The following is a 16,629-nucleotide window of genomic DNA, read 5'->3' on the forward strand; positions in this document are numbered from 1 at the left end:
GCAAAAAAAAAGGAACGCCCGTGTGAAAGAGCCCATAATGTATCTCTATGTAAATACGGATGTCATCGGATGATCATCCTCTGACATCCGTTTTTTGTCAGTTCAGTTTTTTTGAACGGAGGAGAACCCTATTTTTTCTTCCTTTCAAAAAACGGAACGGAAGCAAAAACGGATGTCAGTGGTGTCATCCGCAGACATCCGTATTTACATAGACATGCATTATGTCAGTTTTTCATCCGCAAACGGATGGGATGAAAAACGGACATACGGACCGGATGACACAATTGTCATCCGTGTCCGTTACAGAAAAAAAAAAAAAAGGACCTGATCGGGCAAAAAAAAAAAAAAGGAACGCCCGTGTGAAAGAGCCCTTAGTCCTACCCCCAACATTTTAAAGGCTAAGTTTACCTTTTGAAGCATGTTACACATTAAAGCGGAACAGAACCCTTCTATTGTTTTCAGCCAAGGAAGCTGCCATCTTGGCCACTGTTTGATCTTCAACTGCCATGGTGCTGCTCATGTGATCAGGCATGACACCAGCCATTGGATGGTTTGAAGTTTAGTTGTAAGCTCAACCAATATAACAGTTACATTTCCAGAACCTGCTGGGAATGTAACGATTTTTTGAAACTGTTAAAGAGGAACTCAAGTCACCTATAGAAAAAATAAAAATCAGCTGCTACAAAATGTGTAGCTGCATACTTTTAAAAAATAGTCACTCACCTGTCCCACGGTCCAGCGGTGAGCTCACCCCAGCCGTCTTATCCTCTGTCCTCCCTCGGCGGCCCCAGCATCTTCACTATGGGCACCCGGCTGTGACAGCTTGCAGCTTCACAGCCGAGGGCCCACTGCACATGCGCAAGTTATATCCTGGACTAGTGGATGCAGTCTTTTGGGACCTTTCAGTGTCCCAGAAGAATGCAGGGGAAGGGAGGCAGAGAGGGAGGAGAACTTCTATTCCCCAGTGCTCGGAACGTCAAAAAACGGGTACCTGCTCCTCCCCCGCTCCTCAAAAGTGCCAATTGTGCAAGAGGAGCGGGAGACGAGTCCTTAAAGCTGAACTTCCCCTTTTGAGTGGAGTTCCACTTTAAATTAATGGGTTTAGCTCTGTTTTAACTCCGTATTTAGGGTGTAACACTTAACATGCTCCAGCGTCAGTTCCCACACCCCCTCACTGAATCCCTGCCTGGGTCAGTGGGCAGGAGTTCCTCTTCTTGCACACGCTGTCACATTTGAAAACGTAATTTAGTCACAGGAAGCTGTGAATAAAAAAAAAAAAAAACTGGCAGACAGCTTGTAGTTTTCAATGACCTGCATAGCCCACTGATATATCCTCCAACTTTCTAACAGAAAACCCGTATGGAAACTGGCAAGAAAGCTTAAAGATATCTTTGCCGGAGCCCAACATTGCACCTGGGATCCCCTAATCTGCAATGCTCTGCAAGCAATTTAGGGAAAAAATAATGAATACACATTTTTTTGTCTGCAAATATATGTGCATTTATTATTTCTTGCAGAAAAGTAAACTTGTCCTTTAAAAATAAAAAATAAATGTATTTAAATATAACTATTCATATAAAAATTGAGTATAGAGAGTATACATTGAAGGTTTTGCGTGCTTTAGGCAGCTTACACACGATACTCCTGTTAGAGCATCTACGTTTTCTGGCATAATTGTAATGCGCGCATTTGCGCGCAATTGCGCGTAAATTTATTCTAGCGTTCTGGATATTCAATTGACATTTTGGGTCATTTGAGCGCATTCGCGCGTTTTTGCGCGCATTAGGTGCAAATTACTGACCAAAAATGCAAATTTTTCTATTTTGTTCTTACTGAAGAAAACGCGGAGCTCATTTACACGGCTGTGTGCATAGGCACATTAAGAATGAATGGGCTCTATTTTAGCTCAGAAAAAAAAAAAAAAGCTGTACTGAGCATTTTTAAGCTGCAGTGTGCAAACGGCCTTAGTCAGTAGTATGTAGCTGGATAGGAGACAGGTAAATAAATATTATATTTGTTATTATTTGTGTTACTAATTTACTTGCACATGCATCGGTTTTACTATTATCATCATTGAGGTTTCTATTTTTATCCTGATTGCCATTATTGTGTTTTTGACCCACCCACAAGGGGTGGAGCATTGGGACTTGATCATGTGACCCTTAGAATACAAAAAGCCCTACCACTCATTCCCCCAACTCTCTCTGATGAAGGGGGAACACCCCGAAATGCGTAAGCGTTTTTTTGGAGGTCCACATCCTTCCGCGGCCTGCGGCAGCAGATGATGCCCAGTGGAGATCCTCGGTGGTCCCATATTGTTTATACTTGCCCATGTTTCACAATTGCCTTGCGAGTATAATGTGTACGTATGTTTACAATAAATTGTTTTAAAGATAATGTGCTAGGCTGGTGGGCCCTCTGTCCATTCCTTTTGCAGAACCTGTTTGGGTTACCACGACCCTTTGAGAGTGGCAGCACAGCCGGAATAACTTCAATCAGACCCAAATGGCATTTTTTGGGATACTAGCCACAAAGCCACCCCTCAAGCGCAGGAGTCAATTGCTTTTTCTATAGGTAAATAAATATAAGACTGAAATTGGGACTGGGAAGACTACAACATAACTACTCCATAGACAAAGAGGTGGGCATCTCATACACAGGCCATTATTGTGAAGATTGCCAACCATCCCATCACTATGGAACCTGTAGACAGCCCCAGCAGACTATACGACGGAGGATATGACGGACTGAACAGCGAATTAGCAGTTTATTTGGGCTTTCCGCTCTAGAGACAAAAGCACATACGCTCCAACTGTGCCAATTAAATGTTTATGGAGAACTCTACAGACAAATTTTGCTTAAGGGCAGTTGGACTGTGTCTGCGCATACAATAACCCTCCTTTGCCAAGGTACCTTTATATTTGTATTGCTACAGAGGCAAGTTAGACCAAGGGGAGAAAAAAAACCACTAAAGAAATAAAAAGAAAATTCATATGCAAATTAGGAGTACAGATTCACACCAAAAACGTGAAGTTAAAGTAGAACTATATATAGGCAAAACCTCCCCCTCTCCTTTTGGGTTAGAGCGGGGGGGGGGGGGGGCGGTTAACCTGTCAAGATTTTTCTCTTTTGTCATCTGTGTCCCATTGCAGAGATTTCCCTTCACTTCCTGTCCCCTAGCCAAACAGGAAAATCCCTGCGAACGAAGGGAGTTCCTTGGGCACCCCCAGATCATCAGAACTAGTGTCCCATTGGAAGATTTCCCCTCTATTACCTTTCTGGGGACAACCCAAAATTTGGGGTTTTCTTTCATTCACTTTCAATGATCATGGAAAACAGGACAAATAAATAGAGAGGGTGAATCTCCCTAACGGGGACACAGACAGCAATAAAAACTGACAGGGGCTCTAATCCTTCTGCATTCTGTCCAAAATAAAATAAAAGTTTTGCCTTTAGTTATGCTTTAAAATTGTATTGTATAATAATGACACATCGCCACCAGATTCTGAAAGAAGGAAAGCACATATCCCCTATGCCACAATGTAGAACATTCTTTGTTATATAGGTCTCTCTAGCTCCCTCTTCACTGATAAATGTCATCCAACATTTCTCTTCAGGTGTTACGAAGAAAACAGGACTTTCATTGAGCCATTTATTGAGTCACAACTGAATGTGGTCTGTAGGACAAAAGGAGGGTGCCTATGACACGATTCTAGCACTATATGATCACATGATCAGGCCCAGATGTCAAATAGCATACAGGTTTTCTGCAGAAATGCAGCAATGTGGCTAGATACAGAATAAAAGAACAGGATTAATAAAGAGGAAGGTATGTTAGGGGTTTATTCACACAGTTTGCTTCCAGGACTGTTGACCGATCCATGTACACATGTAAACGCTCAGATCTGTTACCAGTGTACAGCTGCAGCCTGTCACCGATTTGTGGCAGGCGTGTGCGCAGGAAAAGAAATGGACTCTTTTGTACAGTGAACAGCCTCTACATCTGTGTGAATTGGCCCTTAGTCTAGGTTCACACTGAGACCATTTCAAAATTGTGCGAGTTCAGTCAAACTCGCACGACTTCAAGCTGGCATTTCAGTCTGACTTTGGGGCGTTTTCAGACATCTCTGCGGGTTCCTACACAGATGTCTATTGAAATGGCCCCCCGAAGTCACCAAAAGTAGTACAGAAACTACTTTTAAGAATCGGTGCGGCGACGCAAAGTCGGCGGCACACCAATTGGGGTGTGCAATTGCTGACAATGGTCTCCGATTTCATGTCAAATCGGACCAATGTAAAATGTGGGCTTAACAACATTTTTTAATCGTGGATAGTCGTTTGTTATGAATAATAGGGCCTATAGGATCCAGATTCTACACAACTATTTCCACCAGAATTATTTAACCACTTGCTGACCAGGCTTTTTTTTGGCACTTTTTGTTTACAAGCTTAAATCCATATTTTTTTAACTAGAAAATACTTATAACCCCCAAACATTATACTTTTTTTTTAGTAGAGGCACTAGGGAATAAAATGGCGATCATTGCAATTTTTTATGTCACACAGTATTTGCACAGCGGTTTTGCAAATGAAGCTTTTTTGAACAAAATACATCATTTTTTTTAGTAGAATGTGAAAGAAGATGTTACACGAGTTAATAGATACCCAAAGCGTCACGCTTCAAATTGCACACATGGAATGGCCGCAAACTATGGTACCATAGGCTAGGCAATGCTCGAAACATCTTTACAGGTTTCCTGTTTAAGAGTTACAGAGGAGGTCTAGAGCTAGAATTATTGCTCCAACGTTTGCAGCGATACTTCACATGTGTGCTTCGAATACCGGCGTTTACATACGCGTGCACGACTTACATATGTGCTCGCTTCTGCACACAAGCTTGGAGGCTTTGTTTTTTTTTTGTTTTTTTTACACTGTCCATTTTTTGCTTTCATCACTTTTGTTCCTATTACAAGTAAATTCTAACATCCCTTGTAATAGAAATAAGGATGACAGGTCATATTTATGGAGACATCTGGGGGTCAAAAAGACTCCAAATCTCTTCTTTACCTTTAAAAACAAAGATTTTAAAAAAAAAAAGATTTTTCCTTCCTGCCTGGACTGGAAATGACGTTATGAAGTCGCTCCGGTCCTCGAAGGCCATAGTGTCGATCAAAGCAACCGAAGTTAACTTGTGGAATTAACCCCAGTACACGCCAACAGTTTTATTTTGTTCAAACCAGCGTGCTGAATGAAAAACTGAAGGTCTCAAGAGGACCCACTGTACTAACAATTCAATATTAGCACAGCGATCTCCCCTGCTGGACTATTGTGTTCTGACAGGAGGACGGCCCCCTGCCAGCACTCTCAGCCATTGGCTGAAAGAGATGATCGGATGCCAATCGGCAGACCTTTTTTCAGTCATGCTCCTTCAACAGAAGCTGGCCAAACGGCTGGCTTCGGTCAGACGGGCAGCCATACACACGGGCCCGAGTGTCACTTACACTTTAAATGAAAAAAAGTTTACAAAACAAAAACTCAGTAGCCAGCTGACATTTTGATGTATAGCAATCTATGTAGCAGACAAACAAGCATTTCGCTTCCAATATCCTCTCTACCAAATGAGTAGAAATAAGCCCAAGAACAAAAATGCAATTCATTCCAGTTTACGATCCTTAGATGCGATGGCTGCATTGGTTTGTTTTTTTCCAAGCTCAGTAGGCAGAGAAAATACCCTTTAAGCTAAAAATGCTGTATCCTCATCACTTCCTGCAAACTGCACAGAAAAATGTCTTCCTTCACTATCTTCTGCAAACTACCAACTGCACTTCTTTCATTTAATTGGAGATGAAGAGAAATTGACATGTTTGTAGCTCACATCAGAAGAGCAGCCTAGGTTGACAACCATGGCCCCCTCCATAGATTAGTGGGGGAGACATGTAGCCACCAAGGAACAGGAAGTGTGTTAAAATACATGTAAATAGAGGAGCACCAAATGTAAATTTGTGTGTCGGCATGACCGCACAAGTCTGATTATTGGAAGAGAGTAGGCCAGCATACTGACCATGCTGCGCTCTCATGCCTAGTGTGGGGAACTAGCAGGAAACCAGAGATTTCACACAAAGAAAGCAGTGCAAATAGAACAGGATACCTTTTCATATAAATACAACCAAGGTTCGGATTTTGGATGCCAATTACGACATACCATTGGATCAAAAAAGGTTCATTTTGGATCTCCTTATCTTGGATTGACCGGCAGTGTGGCTTATTGGAAAGACTTATGTGAATGTGAAGGAGGAGGGGAAGATAGTGTTCTTTGAGAGCCAATTTTCAAGCGTTTATTGATTTCCATCTGGTAAGAGACCAATTCAGGTGTTTCTCACGAGGTGGCTTTGGATTACTATGGGATTTCCGCTTTGTTTTCAGCACATATGTTAAGTTATTGGCACCTTACTTCTTCCGTCTGGTAAGGAGGAATTTCACTCGGTGGTGGATTTTGGATTTGGAAGCAAGTTTATTTTATTCATCTTCAGCTTAAATCTTCACTTTATCAATGGACACTTATGAACTTTTTTGTTTATGTAGAAGTTGATTCATTTCTATGGATCACTTTTGTGTCACCAGCACATGCTATTAACTATTTATGAAATGTTATTTCATCATTTATCCCATTCATTTGGGTCTTTATTATTGTTGTTTAGCGCACCTTAATATACACCACATATTTATCACATATTCATGAAGCACTGAATACCGGGAGCAGCTTCAACATCCTATCAGCGCACCCATCCCCCCCTAACACACATATAAATACATAGTACAGCAGGTATAGATCTGGAATAGATAGGAAATTTTGGGGAAACAAATTCTGTAAACTGGTCTTACAATGTTCGCTTTTTTCTCAGCCAGTGAACAAAAAAATAAAATAGAAAAAACACCCAAAAATAACCATCAGATTCCTCCATCCTCAAACTAGGTGAATGAAAGAACATCAACCAACCCCAACTCCCAGGTATTTTGACAGTGGTACCTACCTACCTACCACTGTCAGAATACATTGATCAGCAGCTGTCTATAGAGAAGAGTTTCCCAGCATGTTCCTTTAACAGAAGTCAAATGATCGACTTCTGCAGAACCATACACTAAATGAAAGCCAGTCTCTGAACCAGACAAATTTCAGGGTATGGTTATTTTCAGAATCACAAGGTAATAATAGTGCATGTATATATATTTTGGTTTCACTTTTGTTTAAAATGTATCTACACCCAAAACCAAAAGTGTAATAAATTGCAACTTACTAGTGTGCAGCCACCACAAAAATATGATATATATACCGTATATTATAATATACACACACACAATGTTATATGATAAATATATACCAATACACACACAATTTATAAAGAATCCTGCAGTGACAGTACAGTGGTGCACTTTATTTGCACTTTCTCAACGCTGCTGACAAAAACATCCGGTTCGAGCAATTAGCCCACATTAACATAGATCAAACAAACCATGTAAAACCCAACCAGCAGGAAAAATTCATCTCTGTAACAACATATAAAGGAAACAACTGCACAAACCCCCAAAACAAATTTTGACTTAAAGGCTTGATAAATAAGTCCCAATTGTCTGATGAGGATAAACAGAAAAATGAAGTTGATCCCTGTGTGGGTTTCCTCCGGGTACTCCAGTTTCCTCCCACACTCCAAAGACATGCTGGCTGGTAATTGGATCCTGTCTAAATTGGTCCTAGTATGTGTACGTATGAATGCAAGTTAAGGACCTTAGATTGGAAGCTCCCTGAGGGCAGAGACTGATGCGAATGTACAATATATAGGTAAAGCGCTGTGTAAATCATCGGTGTTGTATCAATAATCTGTTGGTAGTGCATGCACAGTTGCACACAAATAATTTAACTTAGAAAGTCACATTCCTTCAGTAGATTTTAATCCTGCCCGTCTCATTCACCTCACCTACAGGCACTGCTACTACATGACACTCCATATTGTCCTCACCTCCTCCACAGGAGCCGTCACTGCCAGGAATGTTTCACTCCATCCCATACCCTGGAGCTGCTGTTTCCTCTCACCCTGTACAGTAGCTGTGTACCCTCCTTATGTTTCCACAGAGAGCCTTGAATGGCTCATGTACACACCATGAGAAGCAGAAATCTGGATTTGGGGTGCTCTGAGATCAGTCTAAACTGCATTTCAACTGTTATAGACGTTAAAACAAGAAGTTGTGCAATTTTGCTTTGAGCACCTTATAAACTCAGAGCCTGTGTACACAAGACCTCACAGTAAGCTTATAACTGTTCATCAGGGCAAAGGCCTCATTTACACCTGGTGACGGCAGTGTTGCAGTTTTAGTGCATCTTTTGCCCGGTTTCTGGAACAGCACCATTCATTTGAATTGGCTGCTCTGTGCTCCAAAAGTGCGCCAAAGTAGCTCCTGTACCTTTTTTTAGAGCAGACTTTGGCGCTTTTTTGGAAAGTGCCTTTGAGCGTTTTGCATGTTTGGGATGCGTTAACCATAATGGCCCCCGAAATCGCATTGTACAGTGATTTTAAGCACATTCCAGAATCACACGATTCTAGAATGCCCAGATGTGAACCGGGCCTAAAAGACAAAGTTGTTCACTTTATCCCAAGACCATCAATAAACCCTTCACTGACCCATTCATCATGAGTATGTACGAGGATACTTAAATCTAATACCCTCATTTATGTATCCCCACAGATCATGGTTCCCTGGAGAAAAGCCTGGTACAAACTAGAAGGTTTTTTTCCATTTAACCCAGCGGGCTGAACAAAAAAAAAAAAAAACTGAAGAGCCGATTGGCAGACCTTTTTTGGTCATGACCCTTTGACAGAAGCCGGCTTCTGTTAGGCCGGCTGCCGTACGTCAGCCAGTTTCTATTGTACCGGCCGATCACCCCCGATATTCGGCCCTTTAGTGTCCCTCTCTTGAAATAAGGGATACAAAATGAAAGTGACGGCCTCCTCACTGTACCCTATAGGTCGGCTCTTACAGGGCAAAATTAGCACCTTGTATTGTCCCCTGCTTCTACTCCAACCCAACAAAGAACTTCTTTTCACCAACAGCAAGATCTATATGTACAGTTTAAAATTATATATATATATATATATATTTTTTTTTTTTTTTTTTTTTTTTACACCCACAGTGTAAGGTCAAAACTTTTTTTACTTTCAGGAGCAGGGGATGGTTAAAGTGCACCTTCCTCACCCACCTACTATTAAAGGATAGGTTAACCTTAAAAAAAAAAAAAAATATATAATATATATATATATATATATATATATATATATATATATATATAACATGTAAAAAAATGCATTCATAAAATAAATATATATTATATATATATATATTAATAAAATGCACATTTTTTTTCTTTTTTACAGGTAATTAAAAATAAATAAATATATATATTTTTTTTATTAATTGTAAAAAAAAAAATGTGCATTTATAATATATATTTATTTATTATAAATGCATTTTGTTTTTACATGTAATAAATTATATATTTATTACATGTAAAAACAAAATGCATTTATTATATATATATTTTTTTTTTTTTTTTTAATTACCTGTAAAAAAAAAATGTGCATTTATAATATATATTTTTTTTATGAATGCATTTTTTTTTACATGATATATATATATATATATATATATAGATATATAGATATATATATATATATATATATATATATATATATATATATATATATTTTTTTTTTTTATTTTTTTTTTTTTTTCCTAAGGAGCCAGCTGAGCATGATTGCACCCACCTGCGATCAGCAGATCACAGGTGAAAGCTTGGGCTCCTGCAGAATCTCAGCATAGGCTCCTGCCTGGTATGGGCAGGCAATTATCTAAGATCAGCAGAGTACCAGAGCACTCACCAGCACCCTCCTAGTTCATTTAAAACTACAAGCCATCAGCCGCAATGGCTGACAGTACTTGAAGGCATTCATTCACAGGAAACTGTGAATGAATGCCATGGGCATGTGGGTGGAGCACTGCACGGCCACGTGGTTTTCATCAAATTGTGACACTGAGTGTGGGGAGAGGATCCCCGCCCGCTGTCGGGGGGGGGGGGTCAAGAGGGATAGGCTGCAGATGCTGGAACATGTTACAAGTTCTTCAAATGAATCCCTCCTACCTCTTATAATACAATCACAATATATATCTCAAATCTCTGGCCCTGCACTTCTGGATCATTTGCGCTTCCATCCCCCCTGCTGCCCGTGGCTTCCTGGGATCCTCACATTACATGTCCCAGAAGGTTTTGGGGCAATCTACAGAACATACTGTAATCCTGAGAGGGCAAACTGCAAGACTACAGAAGATACAGCCTGCGCCTGATGACAAGAAAAAAAAATGGTGACTGGGTGTGCGGGGCAGAATGGGGGATTAGTACAGAACCTCGCTGGAGTCGCTGGGCTGCTGAGTTCATATTTTGTAGATCACCCAGTGATAGAAGGTAAGAAGAGAGTTCGAAGTTGTTCCCATGACAACCCAAATTTTGGATTTAGCATCAATTTCTTTACCAGAGACAAAGGGTCACCAGGACAAACGGGAGGGAGAATCCCCCCAGCGGGGACACAGACAACAACCAACACCTGACAGCTGTGTTCATCCTGGTATTCCCCATCCAAAACTATAAGATGGGATTACCTAAACCGTAATGGTAGAGCCAGCAATCAATGCTCCGCATGACCGACACCAATCATCCCCCCACACAGGAGAGTCAGAGAACATTCACAAGTCCTTAGAGAGGCGATGTCACCTCCCCCATCCACAGCAATGTGCCCACCCCCAAATACTTGACATTTAGCTTATCATACATCCTCCAGGTGCTGCCTGACAGTAAGCTCCCCCTACCACATACACGCCTGACATGGTCCCTCATACACCCCCCAGGTGCTGCCAGGCAGTAAGTGTCCCTCATACACCCTCCAGGTTTCTGCATCACTCTCCAGTTCCCCTGCATCGTCCTCCAGGTTCTGCCCCCAGCAAAAGCCTCTCAAACGTCCTTTAGGTGCTGCCTTGCAATGAACTCCCCTCATGCACCCTCCACATGCTGCCATGAAGTGACACCCCCCACCTCATACACCCTCCAGGTGCTGCCTTGTAGTCCCCCCCACCTCATACACCCTCCAGGTGCTGCCTTGTAGTCCCCCCCCCACGCACCCTCCAGGTGCTGCCTTGTAGTCCCCCCCACCTCATACACCATCCAGGTGCTGCCTTGTAGTTCCCCCCCCGGCACCCTCCAGGTGCTGCCTTGCAGTCCCCCCCATCACCCTCCAGGTGCTGCCTTGTAGTCCCCCCCCCCGCACCCTCCAGGTGCTGCCTTGTAGTCGTCATCCCCCGCACCCTCCAGGTGCTGCCTTGTAGTCCCCCCCCCCACGCACCCTCCAGGTGCTGCCTTGTAGTCCCCCCCCCCACGCACCCTCCAGGTGCTGCCTTGTAGTCGTCATCCCCACGCACCCTCCAGGTGCTGCCTTGTAGTCGTCATCCCCACGCACCCTCCAGGTGCTGCCTTGTAGTCGTCATCCCCACGCACCCTCCAGGTGCTGCCTTGTAGTCGTCATCCCCACGCACCCTCCAGGTGCTGCCTTGTAGTCGTCATCCCCACGCACCCTCCAGGTGCTGCCTTGTAGTCCCCCCCCCACGCACCTTCCAGGTGCTGCCTTGTAGTCCCCCCCCCACGCACCCTCCAGGTGCTGCCTTGTAGTCGTCATCCCCACGCACCCTCCAGGTGCTGCCTTGTAGTCCCCCCCCCACGCACCTTCCAGGTGCTGCCTTGTAGTCCCCCCCCCCACGCACCCTCCAGGTGCTGCCTTGTAGTCCCCCCCCCACGCACCCTCCAGGTGCTGCCTTGTAGTCGTCATCCCCACGCACCCTCCAGGTGCTGCCTTGTAGTCGTCATCCCCACGCACCCTCCAGGTGCTGCCTTGTAGTCCCCCCCCCCACGCACCCTCCAGGTGCTGCCTTGTAGTCCCCCCCCACGCACCTTCCAGGTGCTGCCTTGTAGTCCCCCCCCACGCACCCTCCAGGTGCTGCCTTGTAGTCGTCATCCCCACGCACCCTCCAGGTGCTGCCTTGTAGTCGTCATCCCCACGCACCCTCCAGGTGCTGCCTTGTAGTCCCCCCCCCCACGCACCCTCCAGGTGCTGCCTTGTAGTCCCCCCCCCACGCACCTTCCAGGTGCTGCCTTGTAGTCCCCCCCCCACGCACCCTCCAGGTGCTGCCTTGTAGTCGTCATCCCCACGCACCCTCCAGGTGCTGCCTTGTAGTCCCCCCCCCCACGCACCTTCCAGGTGCTGCCTTGTAGTCCCCCCCCCCCACGCACCTTCCAGGTGCTGCCTTGTAGTCCCCCCCCCCACGCACCCTCCAGGTGCTGCCTTGTAGTCCCCCCCCCCACGCACCCTCCAGGTGCTGCCTTGTAGTCCCCCCCCCCCACGCACCTTCCAGGTGCTGCCTTGTAGTCCCCCCCCCCCACGCACCTTCCAGGTGCTGCCTTGTAGTCCCCCCCCCACGCACCCTCCAGGTGCTGCCTTGTAGTCCCCCCCCACGCACCCTCCAGGTGCTGCCTTGTAGTCCCCCCCCCACGCACCCTCCAGGTGCTGCCTTGTAGTCCCCCCCCACGCACCCTCCAGGTGCTGCCTTGTAGTTCCCCCCCCACGCACCCTCCAGGTGCTGCCATGCAGTGACCCCTCCCCCCTCATACACCCTCCAGCTTCTGCCCTGTAGTGCCCCCTCCAGGTGCTGCTCCAATGCATAGCCCCTCCCCTCATACAACCTCCAGGTGCTCCCATGCATAGCCCCTCCCCTCATACACCCTCCATGCAGTGACCCCTCCCCCTCATACACCCTCCATGCAGTGACCCCTCCCCCTCATACACCCTCCATGCAGTGACCCCTCCCCCCTCATACACCCTCCATGCAGTGACCCCTCCCCCTCATACACCCTCCATGCAGTGACCCCTCCCCCCTCATACACCCTCCATGCAGTGACCCCTCCCCCCTCATACACCCTCCATGCAGTGACCCCTCCCCCCTCATACACCCTCCATGCAGTGGGCCTCTCTCACCTTTGAGTGCCGGTAGGGGGGAAAGCTCCACCAGCGCCCCCTGGCCCCGGAACTGTGAGGATCCCTGAGACCTCTTCTGCCTCTGCGCCTTCCGCACAGACTTCCTGGTGAAGCCGTCCACTTTCTCGGCGGCAGAGATGGCCGACATGACGAAAGAAGAAGAGCGAGTCCGGTCCCGGCCCTTCTAACGGCTCTCCGTCACACTTCTCCCCGCCATCCTCCCCGGGGAAACTTTTCCGTCACAGCGGAGCCTCCATGGGCCGCTCTGCGGGGAAACCTGTGGCAGCGGCGGCGGCAGCGGTTCGGTGACTGTCTGTGTTCTCTCAGAGCGCCGGACGCTGAGTGACAGCCCGCCCGACCAATCAGAACGCCAGAATCAACGTGACGGCTCCCACCTCACATAGCGCTCTGGAGTCGGAAGGAATGTGCGGTCCTTGGCCAGTAGAGGGCGGCAGAGCACCGCGGGGAAAGAGAGGCGGCGCTTCGCTGCTTACGTAACGCACGGTTAAGAAAAAAAAAAAAACATTTTTGAACATAGTGGTAGGCGGGCTGTGTTGTCATGGGGACTGACAGATCTGCATCAACAGGTGGCTCAGCCAATGACAGGCCGAAAAAAAGAATTCCACTGAGTACAGCAAGGAGTTCTGTGTAAACCAGTCATATGACTTGCCCAGTGAATGGAGTTTAGGATTTGAACTGTTTATAACACACTGATGTGTATTACTGCTCAATCACACAATACTTCACACAGTCACTAGGGGGAGTAGTACTGGGACACTCAGAATCTGGTTCAGCTCTGCATAGCAACCAATCAGCTTCCAACTTCAGCTTGTTCAAATAAGCTTTTGACAATACAACCTGAAAGCTGATTGGTTACTATGCTTCTGCATACCACCAGATTCTGTGTGCACCATTTTTAGGCTCCATTCACACCGGAGCGTTCTGAATTGCAGCCTTGGCCCCTTACTTACAGCAAAGGAAACTTTTAAGGCGTCAGCATACCAAGACATGTTGGACAATTTCACGCTCCTAACTTTGTGGGAACAGTTTGGGGATGGCCCCTTCCTGTTCCAACATGACTGCACACCAGTGCACAAAGCAAGGCCCATAAAGACATGGATGAGCGAGTTTGCGGTGGAGGAACTTGACTGGCCTGCACAGAGTCCTGACCTCAACCCAATAGAACACCTTTGGTATGAATTAGAGCATAGACTGCGAGCCAGGCCTTCTCTCCAACATCAGTGCCTGACCTCACAAATGTGTTCTGGAAGAATGGTCAAACATTCCCATAGACACACTCCTAAACCTTGTGGACAGCCTTCCCAGAAGAGTTGAAGCTGTTATAGCTGCAAAGGGTGGGCCAACTCAGTATTGAACCCTACGGACTAAGACTGGGATGCCATTAAAGTTCATGTATGTGTATAGGCAGGCGTCCCAATACTTTGACAATATGGTGTATATTAGGTAGGGAGATTAAGGGCAACGTTATAAACAAGAGCATATTGTCAGCAAACAGGGCTCATTTTTTAGTTTGATTCCCGCATTGCACACCTTGAATGTTCGGGACGGATCGTATCGCAATTGCCAAAGATTCTATGGCTATAGCAAAAATAAGGGGCGGGAGTGGGCACCCTTGTCTCGTTTCGCAAGAAATAGAAATTGGATCCCAATGGAAGCCCTGTAGGCAAACCTTCACTGTCGTGGATGAGTATAGGGATCGCGAAACCCTAAGAAAGTGCTTGCTGAAGCCCCAAGCTCCTAACAATTCATACATATATGACCAAGAAACCAAATCAAATGATTTTTGGAGAACATACCCTCCTGACGTGAGTCCCATGACCACCCCAAATTTAACCACTTAAGCCCCGGAAGATTTTACCCCCATTCCGACCAGGGGGTATTTTGCCATTCGGCACTGCGTGACTTTAACGGACAATTGCGCGGTCGTGCGACGCTGTACCTAAACGAATTTGGCGTCCTTTTTTTCCCACAAACAGAGCTTTCTTTTGGTGGTATTTGATCACCTGTGCGATTTTTTGATCACGCGCTATAAACAAAAAAAGAGCGGCAATTTTGCAAAAATAGCAATATTTTTCACATTTTTTTTATATGAAATTCCCCAAAAAAAAAATTTAAAAATCAAAATTTTTTTACTTTTTCGGCCAATTTGTTTTATGCTACCTATGTTTGGTAAAAAAAATCGCAAAAAGCGTATTTTGATTGGTTTGCGCAAAAGTTATCGCGTTTACTAACAAAGGGAAAGATTTCTGTCATTTTTGTTGTTTTTTTTTTTAACGTGTAATGGCGGCGATCTGCGATTTTTTTTTGCGGTACTGCGACATTGGGGCGGACAGATCGGACCCTTGACTGACATTTTTGACACTTTTGGGGTTACCAGTGACATTTCTACAGTAATCAGTGCTATATATATGCACTGTTACTGTAAAAATACACTGGTAGTGAAGGGGTTAACTTTATTTGGGAGGGAGGGGCTGTGTGTATCCCTAGGGGCGTGCTTTCTACTGTGATTGGCTGGGGCTTGAGCTGTATGGACACTGATCAACGGATCTACATACTAGATCCGAGTGATCAGTATCCTAACAGCAAGGAGAATGACAGGTGGCTTGTTTACACAAGCTGCCTGACATTCTCCCTCTCCCCCGCCGATCGCCGAGTGACCGGCGGACATCGGGTCCGCCGGTCACACGCGCGGGGGGGTCCGTGACCACGCGGGAGCGGGAGCGCGCCTCCAGGGGCGCGCGCTCGCTCCCTAGACCCTCACAAGCTAGTGACATAGCCCTACGTCACTTTGCCTGTGAGGGGCTGACTGCCGACGTAGATCGGCGTTAGGCAGTCGGCAAGTGGTTAAAGAGGAAGTAAACCCTCCTCTGCAACTTGTACCTATAGGTAAACCTATGATAAGGCTTATCTATAGGTACTGTAAATATCTCCTAAACTTGTACCCTTTAGGAGATATTTACTTTGCATACAGCCAGTGACAGCACTGGCCATCCGCTCTGAAGGAACAGCCGCTCGTGCAGTTCCTTCAGAGCCCTGTGCCATGAACGTCGGGCATGCGTGGGAGTGACGTCATCACGGCTCCAGCCAATCAGATGGCCGGGTGCCGCAAACTCGGAAGAAGGGCGACCGAACATGTCACCCGTGAGAGAGGTGAGCGGGCAGCACTGCGGGGCTTCGTTCCAAGGTAAGTATTTCAAAATTAGCTAGTATGCGATGCATACTAGCTCATTATGTCTTTGTCTTTCAGGTATTTTTTTATTTCTGAGGTTTACAACCTAGCGGAGTTCCACCCTGGGAACGTTTTTTTTAAATAAAAATACCCCCGGGACAGTCAGGGCTAGTGCATTCCACAATGGCTAGCCTCTGATCTGTCCCGGGTTGCACTTACCTTTTAGAAGAAATACTTGCCTTGAAAATGTATTGTCCAGCGCTGCCATCTCAGGTGTGTGCAGCTTGAAGCCAGCGCGATCCTCTTCTGTGTCCT

General features: G+C 45.7%; 1 protein-coding gene across 1 annotated transcript in view; it reads right to left on the bottom strand.

Annotated features, from left to right (window-relative positions):
• Positions 1–13,503, bottom strand: part of PPP2R5A (protein phosphatase 2 regulatory subunit B'alpha) — a 229,891-nt gene extending 216,388 nt beyond the window's left edge. The window contains exon 1 of the mRNA XM_082252330.1: positions 13,125–13,503. Within this exon, the coding sequence (XP_082108456.1) occupies positions 13,125–13,272 (148 nt within the window). The 5' untranslated portion in view covers positions 13,273–13,503. The remainder of the gene's footprint in view (positions 1–13,124) is intronic.
• Positions 13,504–16,629: the final 3,126 nt, after the last annotated feature.

The sequence above is a fragment of the Pelophylax lessonae genome (assembly GCF_965119305.1).
Source record: "Pelophylax lessonae genome assembly, chromosome: 3".
NCBI classification, from domain to species: Eukaryota; Metazoa; Chordata; class Amphibia; order Anura; family Ranidae; genus Pelophylax; species Pelophylax lessonae.